Source organism: Coptis chinensis, chromosome 3, assembly GCF_015680905.1.
Source record: "Coptis chinensis isolate HL-2020 chromosome 3, ASM1568090v1, whole genome shotgun sequence".
NCBI lineage: Eukaryota > Viridiplantae > Streptophyta > Magnoliopsida > Ranunculales > Ranunculaceae > Coptis > Coptis chinensis.
In genome coordinates, this window is record NC_141458.1 from 122,486,307 (window position 1) to 122,503,506 (window position 17,200).

At 36.5% G+C, this 17,200-nt stretch overlaps 2 protein-coding genes across 2 annotated transcripts; both read left to right on the top strand.

The window, feature by feature from the left end:
* Positions 1-2,753: 2,753 nt before the first annotated feature.
* LOC147513983 (Eukaryotic aspartyl protease family protein) lies at positions 2,754-4,409 on the top strand. Its single transcript, XM_086597354.1, has one exon. It carries the CDS (start codon positions 2,800-2,802, stop codon positions 4,246-4,248), a length of 1,449 nt encoding a protein of 482 aa, XP_086453480.1. The 5' UTR covers positions 2,754-2,799; the 3' UTR covers positions 4,249-4,409.
* A 3,793-nt stretch (positions 4,410-8,202) lies between these two features.
* On the top strand, positions 8,203-16,628 carry LOC147513984 (CLP protease regulatory subunit CLPX1, mitochondrial-like). Its single transcript, XM_086597355.1, is given in 16 exon segments — positions 8,203-8,811; positions 10,063-10,121; positions 10,616-10,704; positions 10,861-10,940; positions 11,115-11,187; positions 12,058-12,149; positions 12,218-12,251; positions 12,254-12,294; positions 13,215-13,271; positions 13,743-13,813; positions 13,912-14,011; positions 14,142-14,246; positions 14,473-14,535; positions 14,734-14,856; positions 15,501-15,659; positions 15,875-16,628. Coding segments are annotated over 16 exon segments (1,710 nt in total). The 5' UTR covers positions 8,203-8,319; the 3' UTR covers positions 15,947-16,628.
* Positions 16,629-17,200: the final 572 nt, after the last annotated feature.

Consider the following 17,200-nt stretch of genomic DNA (forward strand, 5'->3'; position numbering starts at 1 on the left):
ACGATTCTAAAGTTACAGCAAGGTGTGAAAAACAGGTGGGGAATAAGTACTCTACAGTGTAATTGGTTGGGCGCTTGGTGCATTTTGGCTGTGTTAGGCATCTTCGAAATAAATGTTCTTCCTTTGGTGTTCTTTATAGCACCGTGCTCGATATAAATGTTGTGCAGTTCAAGTGGGAATGTGGGATAAGTTACAGTTTTTATTTTGGAAATTTGTGGAATTATGCAGCAAACAAGTTTTTCACCATTCATTTTATAGTGTCAAACCAATGTGAACATCTTAATGAACAGACGTCAAGGGCATTTTATTGGACCACTCTTGCTGAATGGTGGCTATGTAGGTCTTACAAAAGTCTTCACAAACAATTGTCCAGTGGTAGTCCCCAGTATGATAAGTTTGCTTTCAATAATGATAGTAGGCTTAGTTCATCATGTCGCTCACATGTTAGAGCACTCCTTCCAGCTTCCCACCATATTTTCTTCTCTTTTGAAGTGAAATAAGTTAGAGAACACGCCCAGAAAACGTTGAGCCAAAAACAATATCCGTGATGGAGGAATAAATCCCAAAAACAAGGAAGATAACCTGGGCTTAGATGCTTTACTGTTACAATAATATCCATAATGAGGTTCACAAGAAAAGACACACAGCCTCTTTCATGGGCTCTCCGATGGCACGTCTGCATCATCTCTAAGTACTCCAAACTCAATAATTCAGAAAATTGGTACGTTGCTTCCATTGTTTGGAAATGGATATCAAAGTTGTTTGGAATACTAAATTAGTCTTATATAATTGAATTCGCATTTTACCTATATGATTTTGACGTTTACCAATTCGGTTGACAATTAACAGCAAACTCCCCCTGAATTTTCATATACTAGTATTTGTCCGTGCTATACAACACAGATACGCGCGTATTCCCCTACGGTACAAATATGCATGCATTTAGTGCCCCCGTTGCACATTCTCCCAACTCATATTTTCAGAGTCCAACAACCTATAAAAGTTCAGCCCAAAAACAGTCGAGGCGTTTTTTGTGTGGGGTGGATGAGGTAAGAAAAACTTTTAAATTCACCCTAAAAAAACATGTTAACTCATTCCAGAAAAATATTTTAGTGACTATGGTTAGAGGGTGGCACAACCACGTATCACCTTGTGAAGTAGAATTTATCTACTAACTTCACCCTTCTTTGTTATATAGATATAGCGGTTAAGGAGTCGGATGTTGGATTTGCAATCCAATTTCAATCCGACCTATTTCATTAGAATTTTGGGACGTAATTCATCAGAATTTTGGGTCATAGAAATTAGAAATTTTACATTCCACAATAACTTCTCTATTCAACAATGACTCGTACACTTCCATAACTTTACTTGGACGAATTTTGACTTACATCAGGTCAGTAGTCAGTAGACTCACAAATATTAATTGTTGTTTTTAAACAAACATTCATTTTAGTTTCTGTCCGTAAACGTTCCTTGTGAAATCCTTTACTTGACTTTTTAAACAATCTTAGTTTTCATTGTTGTCACATGCAAGATGCAACTATGCGAGTTTCGTTAAAAGCAATCACTCCTAATAAAATAAGGACTGGATGTTTGTTCTTCCTAAATTTTTGACTCATGTCAGCTACCACATGAAAGGATGAAGCAGATTAATTAAACCACTAATAACACGGCACATTTTTAAAAATATATTTATTAGTGATTTTTGTCAACTCTGCAAAATACGATAGCCACCTTGCCTCGATCGACATAAGCTTTTATAATTGAAATTGGAATAGCTTCTCAATTTTAGTTTGAGCCTTTGAGGCTTTGAACAACATAAGCTTTTATAATTGAAATTGGAATAGTTTCTCAATTTTAGTTTGAGGCTTTGAGCATTTGCATTTGCATTTGTCTAGAAATGGCTGAAATGCTCTTGAAGTAGAAAATTTAAAATATGAGTGTTCCAAGGTGCTTGATTATATTTTTGTATTTACAGTTTAATTCAAATTCATCGGTCTAATTAGTATTATTATTAAACTGAGATGTATAAACTGCCACTAAAACCTAATTACTAATAATTCTAAACCTAAAGGTTAAGAGCATTTATAGGTGGTGGTAGTATGCTCTTTAAATTTGAAGAAAATATTTGAAAATCTGGTCGCAAATTTCGACCAACTATAAGTGGTCGCAAATTCCATTAGCAAAAAACAATATACGTGACATTACCACTGTCGCGCAACAGTTGGAGTGTCGCATGTGCAATTCCAAAACAACCCATGCAACATTAGGATTGACAAGCAACCATTCCAAAAAAAAAAAAAAAAAAAAACCACGACATTAAGAGTGGCGCGCGATAGTACCAATGGCGCATGGTGTTTGTCAAAATCAAAAAAAAAAAATCGCCGATATTTGTAATGCCGTGCAACATTACTAATGTCGCTCCACATCCGCATTCAAATTACCAAATTTGCGAATAAGAATGCGAACGAATAAATGATAACGACCAAATTTAAGATCACTTAGAATTGGAATTCCAAAAAATTCAGAAATATTTCTTAAAATTTGAAAATTTTGACACGTTATACTACCACAGTACCACCTAGGATGCCATATGCCCTATTAATTAGAGGTCCAAAACGTCACTACCTGTTACCTGTTATTTTGACCAAAATCTAATTTATTCCAAGTCCCTAATTTTACTTATTTTCTATTAAAAAAATAAAAAAGAAAAGAAAAAGACTGCCATCTCTCTGGTCTCTCCCTATTTATGTCTTCGTCTCATTCTCTCACTCTCACTCTCCCCCATTTACCACCATGGAAGAATCACTCCTCAAACTCACTGTCTTCTTTCTTATCCTATTCTTCTTCTCCAACCCCACTTTCTCAAACCCACTCCAATACCAAACATTACTCGTAACACCACTCAGCCCAAACCCACAAACCCACAACCCAACCGATCTCACTTGGTCCGAAACAGAAACTCAAACCACAGAATCCGACATTGAAAACACACTCTCTCTCCGTCTAGAACACAGAGACATTCTTTCCTTAAACGAAACCCCAGAATCTCTCTTCAACCTAAGACTAGAAAGAGATTCACTTCGTGTCAAAACTCTAACTACCATAACCACCACTCCTCACCCGCACCCTAAAAACATTACGCGTCCGCACATAAATGGCTTCAGTAGTTCTATTGTATCAGGTTTATCACAAGGTAGTGGGGAATATTTCACAAGATTAGGTGTCGGCACTCCACCGAGATATTCCTACATGGTTTTAGATACCGGGTCTGATATTGTATGGTTACAATGTGCTCCTTGTAAAAAATGTTATTCTCAAACTGATCCAGTTTTTGATCCGAAAAAATCCCAGTCTTTTTCCACAGTCCCTTGTGGGTCCCCTTTATGTCATAAACTTGATGTGTCTGGTTGTAATCAGAAAAAATCGTGTCTTTATCAAGTTTCTTATGGGGATGGGTCATTCACTGTCGGTGAATTTTCAACTGAAACTTTAACATTTAGAGGTGTTAAAGTTTCTGGTGTGGGGTTTGGTTGTGGTCATGATAATGAAGGCTTGTTTGTTGGTGCAGCTGGGTTATTAGGATTGGGCCGTGGTGGGTTAAGTTTTCCAACACAGACTGGTAGTAGATTTGGTAATAAATTTTCTTACTGTCTTGTTGACCGTTCAGCCGTGGCCTCAAAACCATCAGCTATTGTTTTTGGTGAGTCAAGTGTGCCTAAATCGGCTGTGTTCACTCAGATGGTTACAAATCCTAAACTAGACACGTTTTATTATCTCGAGCTTGCTGGAATTAGTGTGGGCGGTACACGTGTCGCTGGGATATCATCTTCGCTGTTCAAACTTGATGCGGCGGGTAACGGTGGTGTTATAATTGACTCGGGTACTTCCGTGACTCGGCTAACTCATCCAGCTTACGTGGCTTTACGTGATGCTTTCCGTTCTGGGGCTACTGAATTGAAACGTGCTCCAGGGTTTTCTTTGTTCGACACGTGTTTTGATTTGAGTGGGAAGTCGGAAGTTAAAGTGCCAACTGTTGTCATGCATTTTGGTCGTGGTGCTAACGTGGCATTGCCTGCTTCGAATTATCTGATTCCGATTAATAGCAATGCTGTTTTCTGCTTTGCTTTTGCTGGGACTACAAGTGGGTTATCTATCATCGGAAACATACAGCAACAAGGTTTCCGGGTTGTGTTTGATAATGCCGGGTCGCGAATCGGGTTTGCCCCAAACGGTTGTGCTTGATAATGCCGGAGGAAGTTTTTTTTAACCTCACTTTATTGAGATCCACTCTATTTATCTTCACCAAGGAAAACTAGAAGATAGAAAACTCATGTTTGTTGTTGTTGAACTTGTTATGTACTTTTAAGTAAATTATCAGTGAAATACAAGGGTTGTTTAGAAAATAACAATGGATTCTCTGCTATGTAAGTCAAAATTGCAGTACAGGATTGTAAGTTTGTAACCGTGTACCGCACATGCAACAGTAAAAACTAAAAGAGTCAAAAACGTTTTTGGAGCAGAGCATTAAGATTGAGCACTTGGGGTGGACCGCACCATTATCACAGACTCAAGATGACATTCACACTTTCTTTTACTCCCACCAGCATGGTAGATGGGCCCTGGTTCTGGACTTGAAGTGTAGTGTGGTACAGATATAAAGATATACATATGCTAGATCACCCGTGGGGTGTGTTTGTATTCAACTTTAAGAGGACAAGATGTATTGGTCGAGTAATGCGTTAGAAATTTAGAATGAGACAAATAAGACAATGAGTTTTTTTTTTTTTTTTTTTTTTTGGAATGAAAAAAAAAAAATATGGGTTTAGATCTACACTTGCCTGAATCATAATCTACTGTTTTGAAACAATATCAAAGTCCAATATATCAAAGATTATCAATCTTGAAAGCAGATTGTTTTAGCTCATGCAGCATTGCTTCTGATGACATTCTCGTTTTACTATTTGATATCGGTGGGAAAGTACCTCTCTCAAATTTTAATTTTGTTGTGCCACATTTCTATTATTGCTCAAAAGTCATGCTATATCGCTGTGGCTCTGTAATCCCATGCTGACCCTGTGTGTGGTTTATTAGCTGTCCCTTCTATAGATATCTTTATGTATTGTTTAAGAAGAAAACGAAAATACTTGCACAATTTTAGTAGAAGGTCATAGATTTCACATTTTTGACAACTTCCGTCACTCACACAGATTAGTTCTGAGACAATCCTGGTCGGGGGTCGGGGGTCAGGGTGGGGTGGGGGTGTTTAACAAATGATTCTGGAAGAGAACACACCTGTTCGGATCATTGAATCGGTACCCATATATTCATGTCAAGAACAAACTACCATATTTATTTTTATGTGGTCCAACAACTGTAATCCCAAATTAGCAAAAAAAAGTAACAACTGTGATCCAGTGTCATTGATTCATTTTCTAGTTTCTACTTGTATGAGTTGTATCCGGCCTATATCAACCTTCATGCTTCAGCAGATCCTTAATGGTATGGATCATGGACGCAGGCACTTACTTTGGTGTCATTAGACGAATAGACGATGCCTTACTAAGTACAACTAATTGTCGTGCCACTTCGAGCTTTCTATCCGTTTCCATTGATTGCCTCATTTTGTAAGGTTGTACCTAGACGTACTGCTAATTAACCATAACTGCCTAACTTCTTTGGCTTTATTAAACTGGGTAGCTTGACCAGCTTTTGTAGCTCATGAAAAGTTGAAAACAACCTCACTTCAGAAACAAATTTTGTTATTATAACAGGCGGATGTATAATGTATGTACAAGTTCACGCAAAGTCCCGTCTTTCGCAACAGATGTATGTCAGTCACATACTCGATAGATGTTGGATTTTTGGGTCCATAGACATATGGGCTTGGCCATGTCGCCACATGGTACTAGCGGCCCTTAAATCATGAAGTACTCTCAAGAGAGGGCCAGGTCGGGCCGACCATCTTATGCAGTGAGGGGTGGGCATGTGAGGGCCAATGCTAAAATTGTAAAACCCTAACCATCATCTCAATCCTCTCTATAGGGAATAGAGGGTCGGGTTTGATTATTCTCTTAAACTCTTTATTTATAGTATAATTCTGCTAAATTGATATGCGATAAATTAATTATCACGTTTAAATAATAATTTTTTTTAATTTCGATTTTAGTTAATGTACTTAATTAATAATTTGGCTAAAATTTGTAAGATAATCAAATTCAAATATTTTGTTTTTAGGTTCTATGTGCCGATATATTCCGTGAATCAATAAAAAATGTATATGAGACCAAAAATATGATGTGATATTGTAGGTTGTAGAATAATTTATGTTTGATTAGTTGAAATTGATTAAAATCTTCATTATCATATACCAAAAATCATATCATATACCAAAAATCATATCATATCACTCTGATTTATATTTTACTAGTATTTTCCCATGCCGCGACGCGGACGGATCTGTAGCCGGTGTTTTCGACGCCAAGCTCCCCCCTCCCGTTACTTCTGGATCTGGCCACGCCAAATACGTTAAATACAGCCCCCATGGCGGTATGGCGTGCGTTTTCGCCGACTTCGACGCGGCCGCCCAGATATGGCATATAGATCGCGCGCCTTTGGCACCTCGACGCCAAGCGCGCCCCACTGACTATATATGTGCACCGGTTTTCCCTGCGACATGATATCGCGCACCTTCCGGCTCTCGACGCATCCGCCGCTTTGTACTAAAAACTCCAACCGAAGCCCAACTAAAAAAACTCTAATCGAAGCCCATTAGAAGCCCGACAAAAACGCCCAACCGAAGTCCACTAAAAGTCTAGCCGCATTTGTTGACTTTAAGAATATTGCAACACTCTTGTTTAACACTATTAAACAACCCACACCTCATAAGTCCTAGGATTTGTCACCTCATAAGCTAGATCCAAAGGCTAGGGGGTGGTGTTAGATGTCCAGCACCTTTCTTTGTTATATAGATTATAGTTTACATATAGAAAAGTGACCCGGGTTCATATCCCGACAATGAGACAATATGTTATTTTGAACTAGATTTTTTATATAACGTTGGAGTAGGGGTGGGAATTTGGCCCTAACGACCCTAATCCGGCCCTGACCGATCCGACCCTAAACCCTATAAAGCCCTCACAGAATTTAGGGCAGGGTCGACCTGACCCTAAGGCCTTATAGGGCAGGGCTAAGGCTAAGGTTCTGAAACATAGGCCTGACCCTAATTCAGCCCTAACCAAGCCCTAGTTATAGTTTTACATTTTCACTATAAATACACGTATCATAATTGTCCAACTCTTTGTTAAATATTGTAAATTAAAATAACATTGTCCTTTATAATTTATCACTTACACCCAAGTGGTATGCTTCCAATAACTTGTCTTATATATAACAAAAAACTGTCAACCTATCTATCTAGCGGTAAAAAGAAACAATGATGAGCACTAAATTTAAAAAAAATAAGACTTTATTCCTTTTGATTATCAAATCAAAGTCTATAACTTATTATTCTCAATTTATTTTCCCACTTACTTTTATAAATTATATTTTTATTCACATCCAAGCCAAATCTAACTAAAAGTTTCCGGCCCACACCATTAAAAGTTTAAAATACGATCGGACATTTTGTAACACAAAAACCATAAAAACAATCTTTGTCTGAAAAATGGCATTTGTAAAACGAATAAAATATCTAAAGGGCAAGATTTAGATAGGTTAGGTAATGGGCCGGGTCGGGCTTGAGATTTAGACTTGTGACCCGGGCCGACCCGACCTTAATATCTAAAGGGCTTTTAAATATTTAGGGCCCGGCTAGCCCGACCCGGCCCATTACCCACCACTACGTTGGAGGAGCCTACACAAGACACTAATTTATATAAAACATACTTTTCATTTTACTATTTATACAATTATTTTTAATAAAATATACATAAAATTATATAGAAAAATTGTGAGAACCTTACTGCAGGCCTTATGAGGGCCGCTCTTATACTTTTATATATAGGCCCTTATCCTCCTCTCAAATTGCATAAGGCTTAAATTTGAGGGTTCTCCAGACCAAAAGACAACACAATATCTGGTCGAACTTGGTGTTTTTCGGGCCGAACACCCAATTATCCAGTCCAAACTCAAAGATCTTAACCACGTGTCATAAGACTGAGCTCAAAATAGAAATCCAGATTAAAATACTTCCGTGCACTAATTGAGTACCCACCACTTTTATTTCGTAACGCCAATTTTTCATTTTCACTAATCCAAATTTGTAAATTACCAAAACCAAAAAAATTCCATCTTCATTTATTTAAAGCACCAGCCATGGCTGCTTATGCCATAAGGTCAAAATCAGTCAAACATATAGCATCTCAAAGTAGTAAGTACTTTGTTTTCAATCATTATATGCACATAGGTAGAATCATCAATACTACTACTCATTACAACAATCAAACAAAATGTATTGGTGATTTTTCGATAAAGAGACCTTATTTGTTTTATCCATTTAAAATGGTTTCATTTAAAGGTGATTATGATGATAAATGTAGAGTTAGTTGTACTAGTAGTAGTAGTGGTTATTCTGGTGAGCCCCCTGAGTTCTGGCAACCACCTGGTGGAGATGGTGTTATAATGGCGGCACCCGATGGGAGTTTAGTTCGAGGGGGCGGTGGAGGTGGAGTTAGTACTGGTTCTGGTAGTGGGAATTCAAAGGATGGGTGTTGGGGAGGAGCGAATATGGGTAATGATTTTCCGACTCCTAAAGAGATATGTCAAGGGCTTGACAAGTTTGTTATTGGACAAGAGCGGGCGAAGAAGGTAACTTGTTGTAGTGTATTGTAAATACAGGAATTTATAGACATTATTTCTATGAATGTGATATGATTAGTAACAGTAGTTTCCAGTGTCGTATGTTAAAAGATTAGAAATTGCCCGTGATGTTTAATTTGGTAATAGTTGGTATCTCATTTTAAATATTAACTTACACATACGTGGTAATTTAATTTAATGTTTGATTCTTATTTAAATTGCTCAGTTGCCTTGTTCAAATGAACGTGTTCAATTTGAACATTACATTGCATAATTGTCAGTAATGTATTTTCAATTATCTAATAAAATTCAAATTTGTAGGCCTACCAATTATCATGTGATTCTGTTCTTCAATTGGAATTGTGTTTTTTTTTTATGTGTGTTCATGTATAAGGAGCTTCATGTATGTGCTTCCTAAAACCCAAACCGTGCATTAGCTCGTTGGCATTACTCTAATTGTTGGATTTCTTCATTCTCACAACAATTTTGATCCTAGTTGGCAAAATTTATTAAAATTGTCATTACCTTTGACATTTTCTATTAAATTTTGAAGAAAACTTCATATTCCCTTCTTTATTAATTAAGTTGTTCCTTTACCTTTTCAGTCTGCCATTCAAATTTGGTTCATTGTTTTTTTGAATTTTCACATTGCATACTTATCGAATGGCTATCTATTATCGAAATCAATCTGGACAGATAAATGAAAAGACTCTTACGTGAAGCCTTAAATTCAAGATAGAAGAGAGATTTTATTACCTTAATAGTTGCAACTTAGCACAATTATAGAGCCATTAATTATGAATTGGTATCCTATTTAAACTATGATTGTTTTATCCCATTTTTAGAGCCCTAAATTATTTGTATACATATCTCAAGGCATTGATCTAAGCCATAAATTAATTTTGAGAGTTTCAATTAGGACCGCTACTTAACACTCAAATTCCTCGAGATCAATCTTCTATGTTATGTTAGATTGATGGTTATTTTGAAATGTAGTTGTGGTAATTTATAAATGTTATGATGACTGTGTTGAAATCATTTTGTCGGGGGATCTTTGCAATCTGCACAAGTTGCATTGTTCTCAGATGTCGTACATTTTTTGTCCAGTACTTCCATTAGACTGGAAGGACTAGTATTCAGTGATGGTTCTTTCTTTTCGGTACACTGGTTTCAAGTGAATTGAACTTCTCTAAATTGTTATCTATGTATAAAGATATTGCTATCCTCTGAGTTCTTTCTAGTTATATTTCCTGAATCCAGGTACTCTCTGTTGCTGTTTACAACCACTACAAGAGGATCTATTTTGAGTCTCAACCAAAGTAATTATCTGTATATTCCTATTTAGATATTTTAAATTTTCTTTTTAAGCAGCATGTGTTATTAATAATGAAACATTATAAACCTTGGTATGCCACAAATGCTAAGTGATATGAACCTATATTTGATGTGCACAAGCACTGCCTGGAGAATTAGCAAGACTATTTTATCAATTCCTATTTTAACTTATTAAATGTAAGATTTTGGTAAATCACTATGTTCATGTATTAGCACTGACCATATTCAAGATAAAAATGAAAGTTACGTATGATTAAGAATGAAGACCATTAACCTGATGTCCTGGTTAATGTTTTGTCCTGAAGATCTCCTAGGCTGGGACATTCCTCCGAGATTCACCTGTTCCACTCTTGCATTGGCATAAGATTCTCATGCTGTATTGCCAGACACCTTAGCTTTAATGTTCAGCTAAAATTGCAAGTATAGAATTATGTCTGGTTTTTATGATATAACATCCATTAACAATTTGTGTTGTTAGGTGTGCAGAAGGTTCAACTAACGGAGAAGATAATGACTCAGTGGAACTTGAGAAAAGTAATGTCCTTTTGATGGGTCCGACAGGCTCAGGTTCCTATTTTACTATTTTACTTGCTGTTTTCCTTGAATGACTTACAGAATTGGCATAGTGAGCATTTTTGCTAATTTTCCATTCCCCATTTTCCTTCTGTTTTTCTTTACTGTTTTTTTTTTGCACATGTATTTGTGATCATTTCTCGAGGACAGGGAAAACATTACTTGCAAAAACTTTGGCTCGGTTTGTAAATGTTCCATTTGTTATTGCTGATGCGACGACACTGACACAGGCAAGTCGATCTGTGCACTGATATTTTTAATGTTCTGAATAAAAATATCACGACTTGTCATACTTTTTAAATAAAGAAACCGCTATAAAAGGTTGAACAGTACATAGGGAGAATGTCAAATGAAAATGGTTAATTTGAGTAGAATTTGACAAACCAAACATTTCTATTTTACAGGCAGGATATGTAGGAGAGGACGTGGAGTCTATATTGTACAAGCTTCTTATGGTATCTCTTGAGTCTATTTTATGTAAAGACTATATGTTCTTGTGAAGAAGGTTTCTGCTGTTCTATAATTGCATCAAGTCGATTAAATTTTTTTGTTTGATCTGCTTTTTTTTGTTAAGTTTATGTACGTCGAAATTTATTGGCATCTTTCATATCTTAAATTTTCTCCCTACTATTTTTTTTATGTTGACCGCTATCCAGTTTTTTCTTGTGAACATACCAATCCAAAAAAGAGAGGAACTATACTGAGTTTGAAACCTTTTAACTAGTTAAGGTGGAAGTCTGTTTTAAATATATGAAATAAAAATTACTGGGTGTTTCTTTTGAAAACTCGTTCCTCAGATGGAAAAGAAACTGATTGTATTGCTGGATTTGTGCGGATCCATCTTACCTCAAATTCAAACTTGATCTTCTCTTCACCCACTGAGCAAAATGCACATAATACCTCTAATTGGTTGATCTAGTTGCATAGAGTACTTTACAGACTGGATAATCAAGGTTACTATTAAATCATCTCTTAGCTTGAAGTTATACACTTGGTGAACGTTTAGGGAGTGCCGTGGTTCTAGTATGAGCCTTTTATAAACTTGGATTTTCTTAAGAATTATAATGAACTAACAGTCTAACACCCAATATTATATGTTTTTGCATCAACTTTGTTGTTGTTCCCATTATACATCTGTTTCCTGCAGTACAAAAAAATGGTCATTTTGCTTGTACTCCTATGCCATGAATGATGTGTAGATATTTGCTCGATATTGCTTACTTGATGCCTTTTGGTCACAGCCATAAATGGGCTACTTGCATCCTGTTATGAACACATTTTGAGAATTGCAGTGTCATGTGTGAAGATTCTGGTTTTAAGAAATCATTCTGGTTTTCTCCTTATCAGGTCACGACTATAACGTGGAGGCTGCTCAGCAGGGCATTGTCTATATTGATGAAGTTGATAAAATAACTAAAAGGTCTTATTGGCACCCTCTAGTGTTCAGAGATTGACTATCATGTTAATTTTTTCCAGTACCATATAAACCTTTCTCTTATGGGTGCAGGCTGAGAGCCTTAATATAAGTCGAGATGTATCAGGGGGGAAGTCCAACAAGCATTGCTGAAAATGCTGGAAGGAACAGTGAGTAAATACGTATTCAAGTATAGTATAAAGATCAGATTTAATTCATTTTTTTTCTCTTTCTTTTCTGATAACCAAGATTAATAGGCTTACCAAATCCACATTTGAATCCTAAGAAAGACAAGAATGGTCCTGTGTTCTCTGATATTATCGGACCATCTTGGCATGACCCAAGACACGCGTTGGAACCTTAAAAAAATACCAGACTATGTATGAGAGTGAATAACAAAGGCGAGGATTGTAATAACTAAGAAGAGGGTTCTTAGCTGACTCTACAACTACAAGCCATGCAAGGGGACAAAAGCGTCGGCGATCCTATATATTATTGTTAGAAAAATAAAGAAGGATTTTCATTTGAGGCAGTACGAAAAAGAGTAAAACTATACTTTGGATGGGATTTCAGATTTTTTGTACCTAAAAGAACAAGTTTGAAGGAAGCAAATTAGAAAGAGATTTGTACATGAACCAGGATCTCCCAGTCTTGTTTTTACACCACAGAAAATTATCCAAGCTTTACTTGCTGTGGCCTGTGGGGATCTCACTGACCCTTAGATATTAATTTGAATAATTTCCCAGTCTTGGGGAACTCTTTTCATATGATATTTTCTAATAGGTTATATTATCTTTTTTTGTGGGTTGTATAATAGAATGATCAAGTCATCTCTGGCACAGCATGGTGTGTAGCCTAGTACATGACTTATGTGGCTCATATAATTGAATTGGACTCTCAGTTTGAGTCCTGTAATAGGATATCACTTTGGGTTGATCTGAGCAGTTGGTATTAACATTTATATCAAAGATTTATTTCTGGATGAAGTGTCGTATTTCTTTTGATCATTTATTCATTTAGAACAATTTAATTGATTCTGGAAGTGTGAAGGACTACATCTTGTTTCCCTTACTATCTTGTGCTAATCCAGGTCGTCAATGTCCCGGAAAAGGGAGCTAGAAAGCATCCTAGAGGCGACAATATCCAGGTACTATTTGTGATAGTGATGACTAAATATTGTTTAGCAGTATTGTTCCATTTGGATACTTGTCACTTTGTGTGCCGGCTTTGCACTTCACTTTGTTCTCTTTATGGCATATACTTCGATCATATATAAAACAAAAAAAACAAGATTCAACGGTTCAGATACATGCGATCAAGTTCTCGTAGCCATTGCATATTGGTTTTTGTGGGTATGTTTAGTTGCAACTATTATGGCGGGGTTGAGTCACTACGATATATATAAATGATAAATAAAAATGAAAGAAGTTATTCTTAGGTTTGATTTTGATCATTTTGTTTTAACATTTGATTTGAAATGTGCACTTGGATATATTTCCTTAATTCCTCTATTCTTAATTTGCTCCATGCACTTAATTGCTTGTGAGCTATGGATCATTCGTATCTTGTTAGGTATGACCTATCGTTGAATGTTTCTTTCCATACTGGTTTTCTGCAGATAGACACGAAAGATATTCTTTTCATATGTGGGGGTGCCTTCATTGACTTGGAGAAAACGATCTCAGAAAGGTTAGATCATTATGTCAAATATTAGTCCTGTTGACCGCCCGAATTGAATTTCTTCTGTAAGGTTTTTCCTTAACATGAAGTATTTCACTTGTAATCAGGCGCCAAGATTCGTCAATTGGGTTTGGAGCACCTGTGCGTGCAAACATGAGGACTGGTGGTTTGACAAATGCTGCCATCACATCGTCTTTACTGGAAACTGTAAGTAAGAACCACTTTTGGGCTAGTTTAACTTTTAGTCCTATTTTCTATCACTTATAGTTGGTCTTAATTGCCTGAAATATGAGAACAAATCGCTTACAAAATTCAAATTGAACTTTTCTTTTTGCAGGTGGAAAGCAGTGATCTTATTGCTTATGGTTTAATACCAGAGTTTGTTGGCCGTTTCCCTGTTCTTGTTAGTTTATCGGCTCTCAGCGAAGACCAACTTGTGCAGGTACTCTCTTTCAACATATTTATTTCTGATTCATACTGATCTTTACCTGCTTAAACTAGCATATGCATACTTACACACACAATCTAGAAGTGGCACATGCCAATGCTACTTTCTAATTAATTTTTATCATTGTCTTCTATATTAAATAGTTATTCACGTCTATATTCATATTATGCATCGAACTTCTCCTTATTAACTTTGACAGTTGTAATCGTTGATTTTGAAGGTCCTCATAGAGCCAAAAAATGCCCTTGGAAAACAATATAGGAAGATGTTTCAGATGAATGATGTAAGTTTTTAATCTGCGCCCTTCTCCCTTATCAGATCTGTCACACTTGATAAACCCATTGTATATTATTTTTTCCCTTTTCTTTTTCATTCGACCAGTATTATATAAGTTGAATTTCTTTCGGGTATAAATGGCGTCGTTGATCAATCTTAGGAACTGGGGCGTATCTGTTAATTATTTGTCTTCTTATCTCCATAGGTCAAGTTGCATTTCACTGAAGTTGCTTTGAGACTAATTGCTAGAAAAGCAATGGCTAGAAGCACTGGTGCACGAGGCTTAAGATCCTTGCTAGAGAATATTTTGATGGATGCCATGTACGAGGTACACTATTTCTTCCTATCTGATGACAGTGTTCTGTATTTTCATTCAATGGCATTTTGAGGTGCCAAGGCACCCTTGAAAATAATAATTATGCAATTTAATTTTGTACCTCACATTCAGACTTCAAAAGTTGATGTGTATATATATATATAATAGTAATGCAGCTGTAGTACTAACTATGGCTTGGGTTTTTTTTCCTGTAAAGTATTGAAGATTGAAGACAACAGTACTGATAAAATTACTTATTCGCCTAAAAATATGCTGGAGAGTTTTGTCTACTACCCTCTTGTATTGTATCATGTTTAATATCTAATCAGTTAGTGAAGTTATTGCAGTACTCTCTCAAATAATTTGTCATGAAATACACAATTCACACAACGCATAAATTTTTGTTTGCAACTTTCCATATTTTCAGCCGTATATTTTGAATATGAGCGGGTATGATGTTTCTGCTCAATGGGAACACTTGCTTTTCTCATGAATCATGATAAATGTGGTAGTGGATATTCTTAAGGCCCATCCTTTCCATACATCTCCATGTCAACTTAACATAACCAACAAACAGATTCACGGCTCTGTTGATTTTGCCCTTAATAAATTACAGAATTGCATTTTCTAATGGAACTTTAATTGGACATTTGTAGATTCCAGATTTGGAAACTGGGAAGGACAAAATAGATGCTGTTGTGGTCGATGAAGAAGCTGTTGGAAGTATGGAAAGATCTGGATGTGGTGCCAAAATTCTATATGGTGATGGTGCATTTAAACTCTATCTGTCACAACAAAAGTCGAAAGAATTTGAGGTACTTGTTGTCAGTTGTATCTTCACTTCCTAGTTCGTATAAAACCTTTTGGTACATCAGTAGGGCATTGACTTGTACTTCTAGATCGTAGATAACAAATTTTCAGTTCTGGCATACTCTGTTTCAATGATCTGAATACTGAAGACGCAACTGGTTAATTTCTTAGTATTGCTTGTAATATTAATTGGACATGATGAATTGCTGTTGTGTTCCAGACAAGGGAGGAAGGATCTGAACGAATGCCAGATGCAGAACCTGAGCTTCCTTCTATTGTTGTCAGCATGTAATTTTCTAGCAATGCCCAACATGATTTCGACCTTACCGATCACACACAAAAAAAGGTGATTTCTACATTGTACATTAGTAAGTTATAGTATATACATGTGGTGCGGTTACCAGGTCCTTTGTCACCCAGTATAAGTACATTGAGCTCTTGCTAATGTGAGAACTGAGAACAAAGATTCCAAGTGGAGCAGTTGAAAAAAAGATGGTAAAAGTTTTGCATGAAGGGCAGCAGAAATGCCTTGGTGAAAAATGCAGATTGTTCAGAGGTTGATTATCTTACCAGGAAGAGGTGGCACGTCAAAGTGGCATGTGGAGAGGGTCCATCACTCTTAATCCGATCGCTGGCTTCACCTCGGCTTCGTCCAATTTTCATCTGTGGTGCTAATACATCTGAGGAAAATCACTTGGGTCATTATCATTATCTGGTTTAGCAACGTTCTGTGATGGCCCGGCTCTTTAGATTGATCGATGTAATACATTGCATTGGGTATGATTCACAAACTGTATAAATCTGATTGGTTCTTTTCTAGATTTAACTTATTTCATAGGCTGGAAATGAATCCAAGTAAATTCAGGATTACTGCACCCGGGATGAATACCCCCCCATTAGCTGGATGTGTTTTAATTACTCTCTACTCTGCATGTAAATTCGAAGATTGTTATTTTCATTCTGAATCGAACAAACTGTGTACCCTAGAATCCTCTTAAGAAGTTATGAGTGATTGCGGAAGGTCCTTACTCTCCATCATGTTTGAAGACGGCCCCAGTTGAGCCAAGCTTACCCAAAGGTCATTCAAGTAACGAGTGGGAAATTAAGATAACTGTGAACTTTTTGGTGCTAGTTTGAGTTGACTGATGTACAAACTAATTTCTTTATTAAGATAACTTATAGGTTATAACCATGCCTTAAGATGTTCCTCCTAGTTGCTTTAAAGTTTAAACGATCCCAATCATTAATCATCTACATGTCATAAAAATCGTTCTCCTAATGGTACTGTACTAAACTATTTATTTCTGCAGTAAAGTTTGACGTGGCATGTCCATCTCAGACTCTGAGTATCCTTCTCTGAATTCCTCCTTGTTGTAGTTAACCAACCCATAGGAACTGATTGGTTTTGAGATAGTTTTGTACTTCTGAACTCAAGCACGCAAAAATCATGTTGCAAGAAAAACGTTCGACTGAAGAACCAAGTATAACGTTTGAAAACGAGTAGGATTTTGGGTATTGTGGTCATACTGAAACGTGAAACATGATA

What these genes read in the sequence shown, in the direction of transcription:
- LOC147513983 (XM_086597354.1), top strand. Translation starts at nt 2,800, where the DNA reads ATGGAAGAATCACTCCTCAAACTCACTGTCTTCTTTCTTATCCTATTC.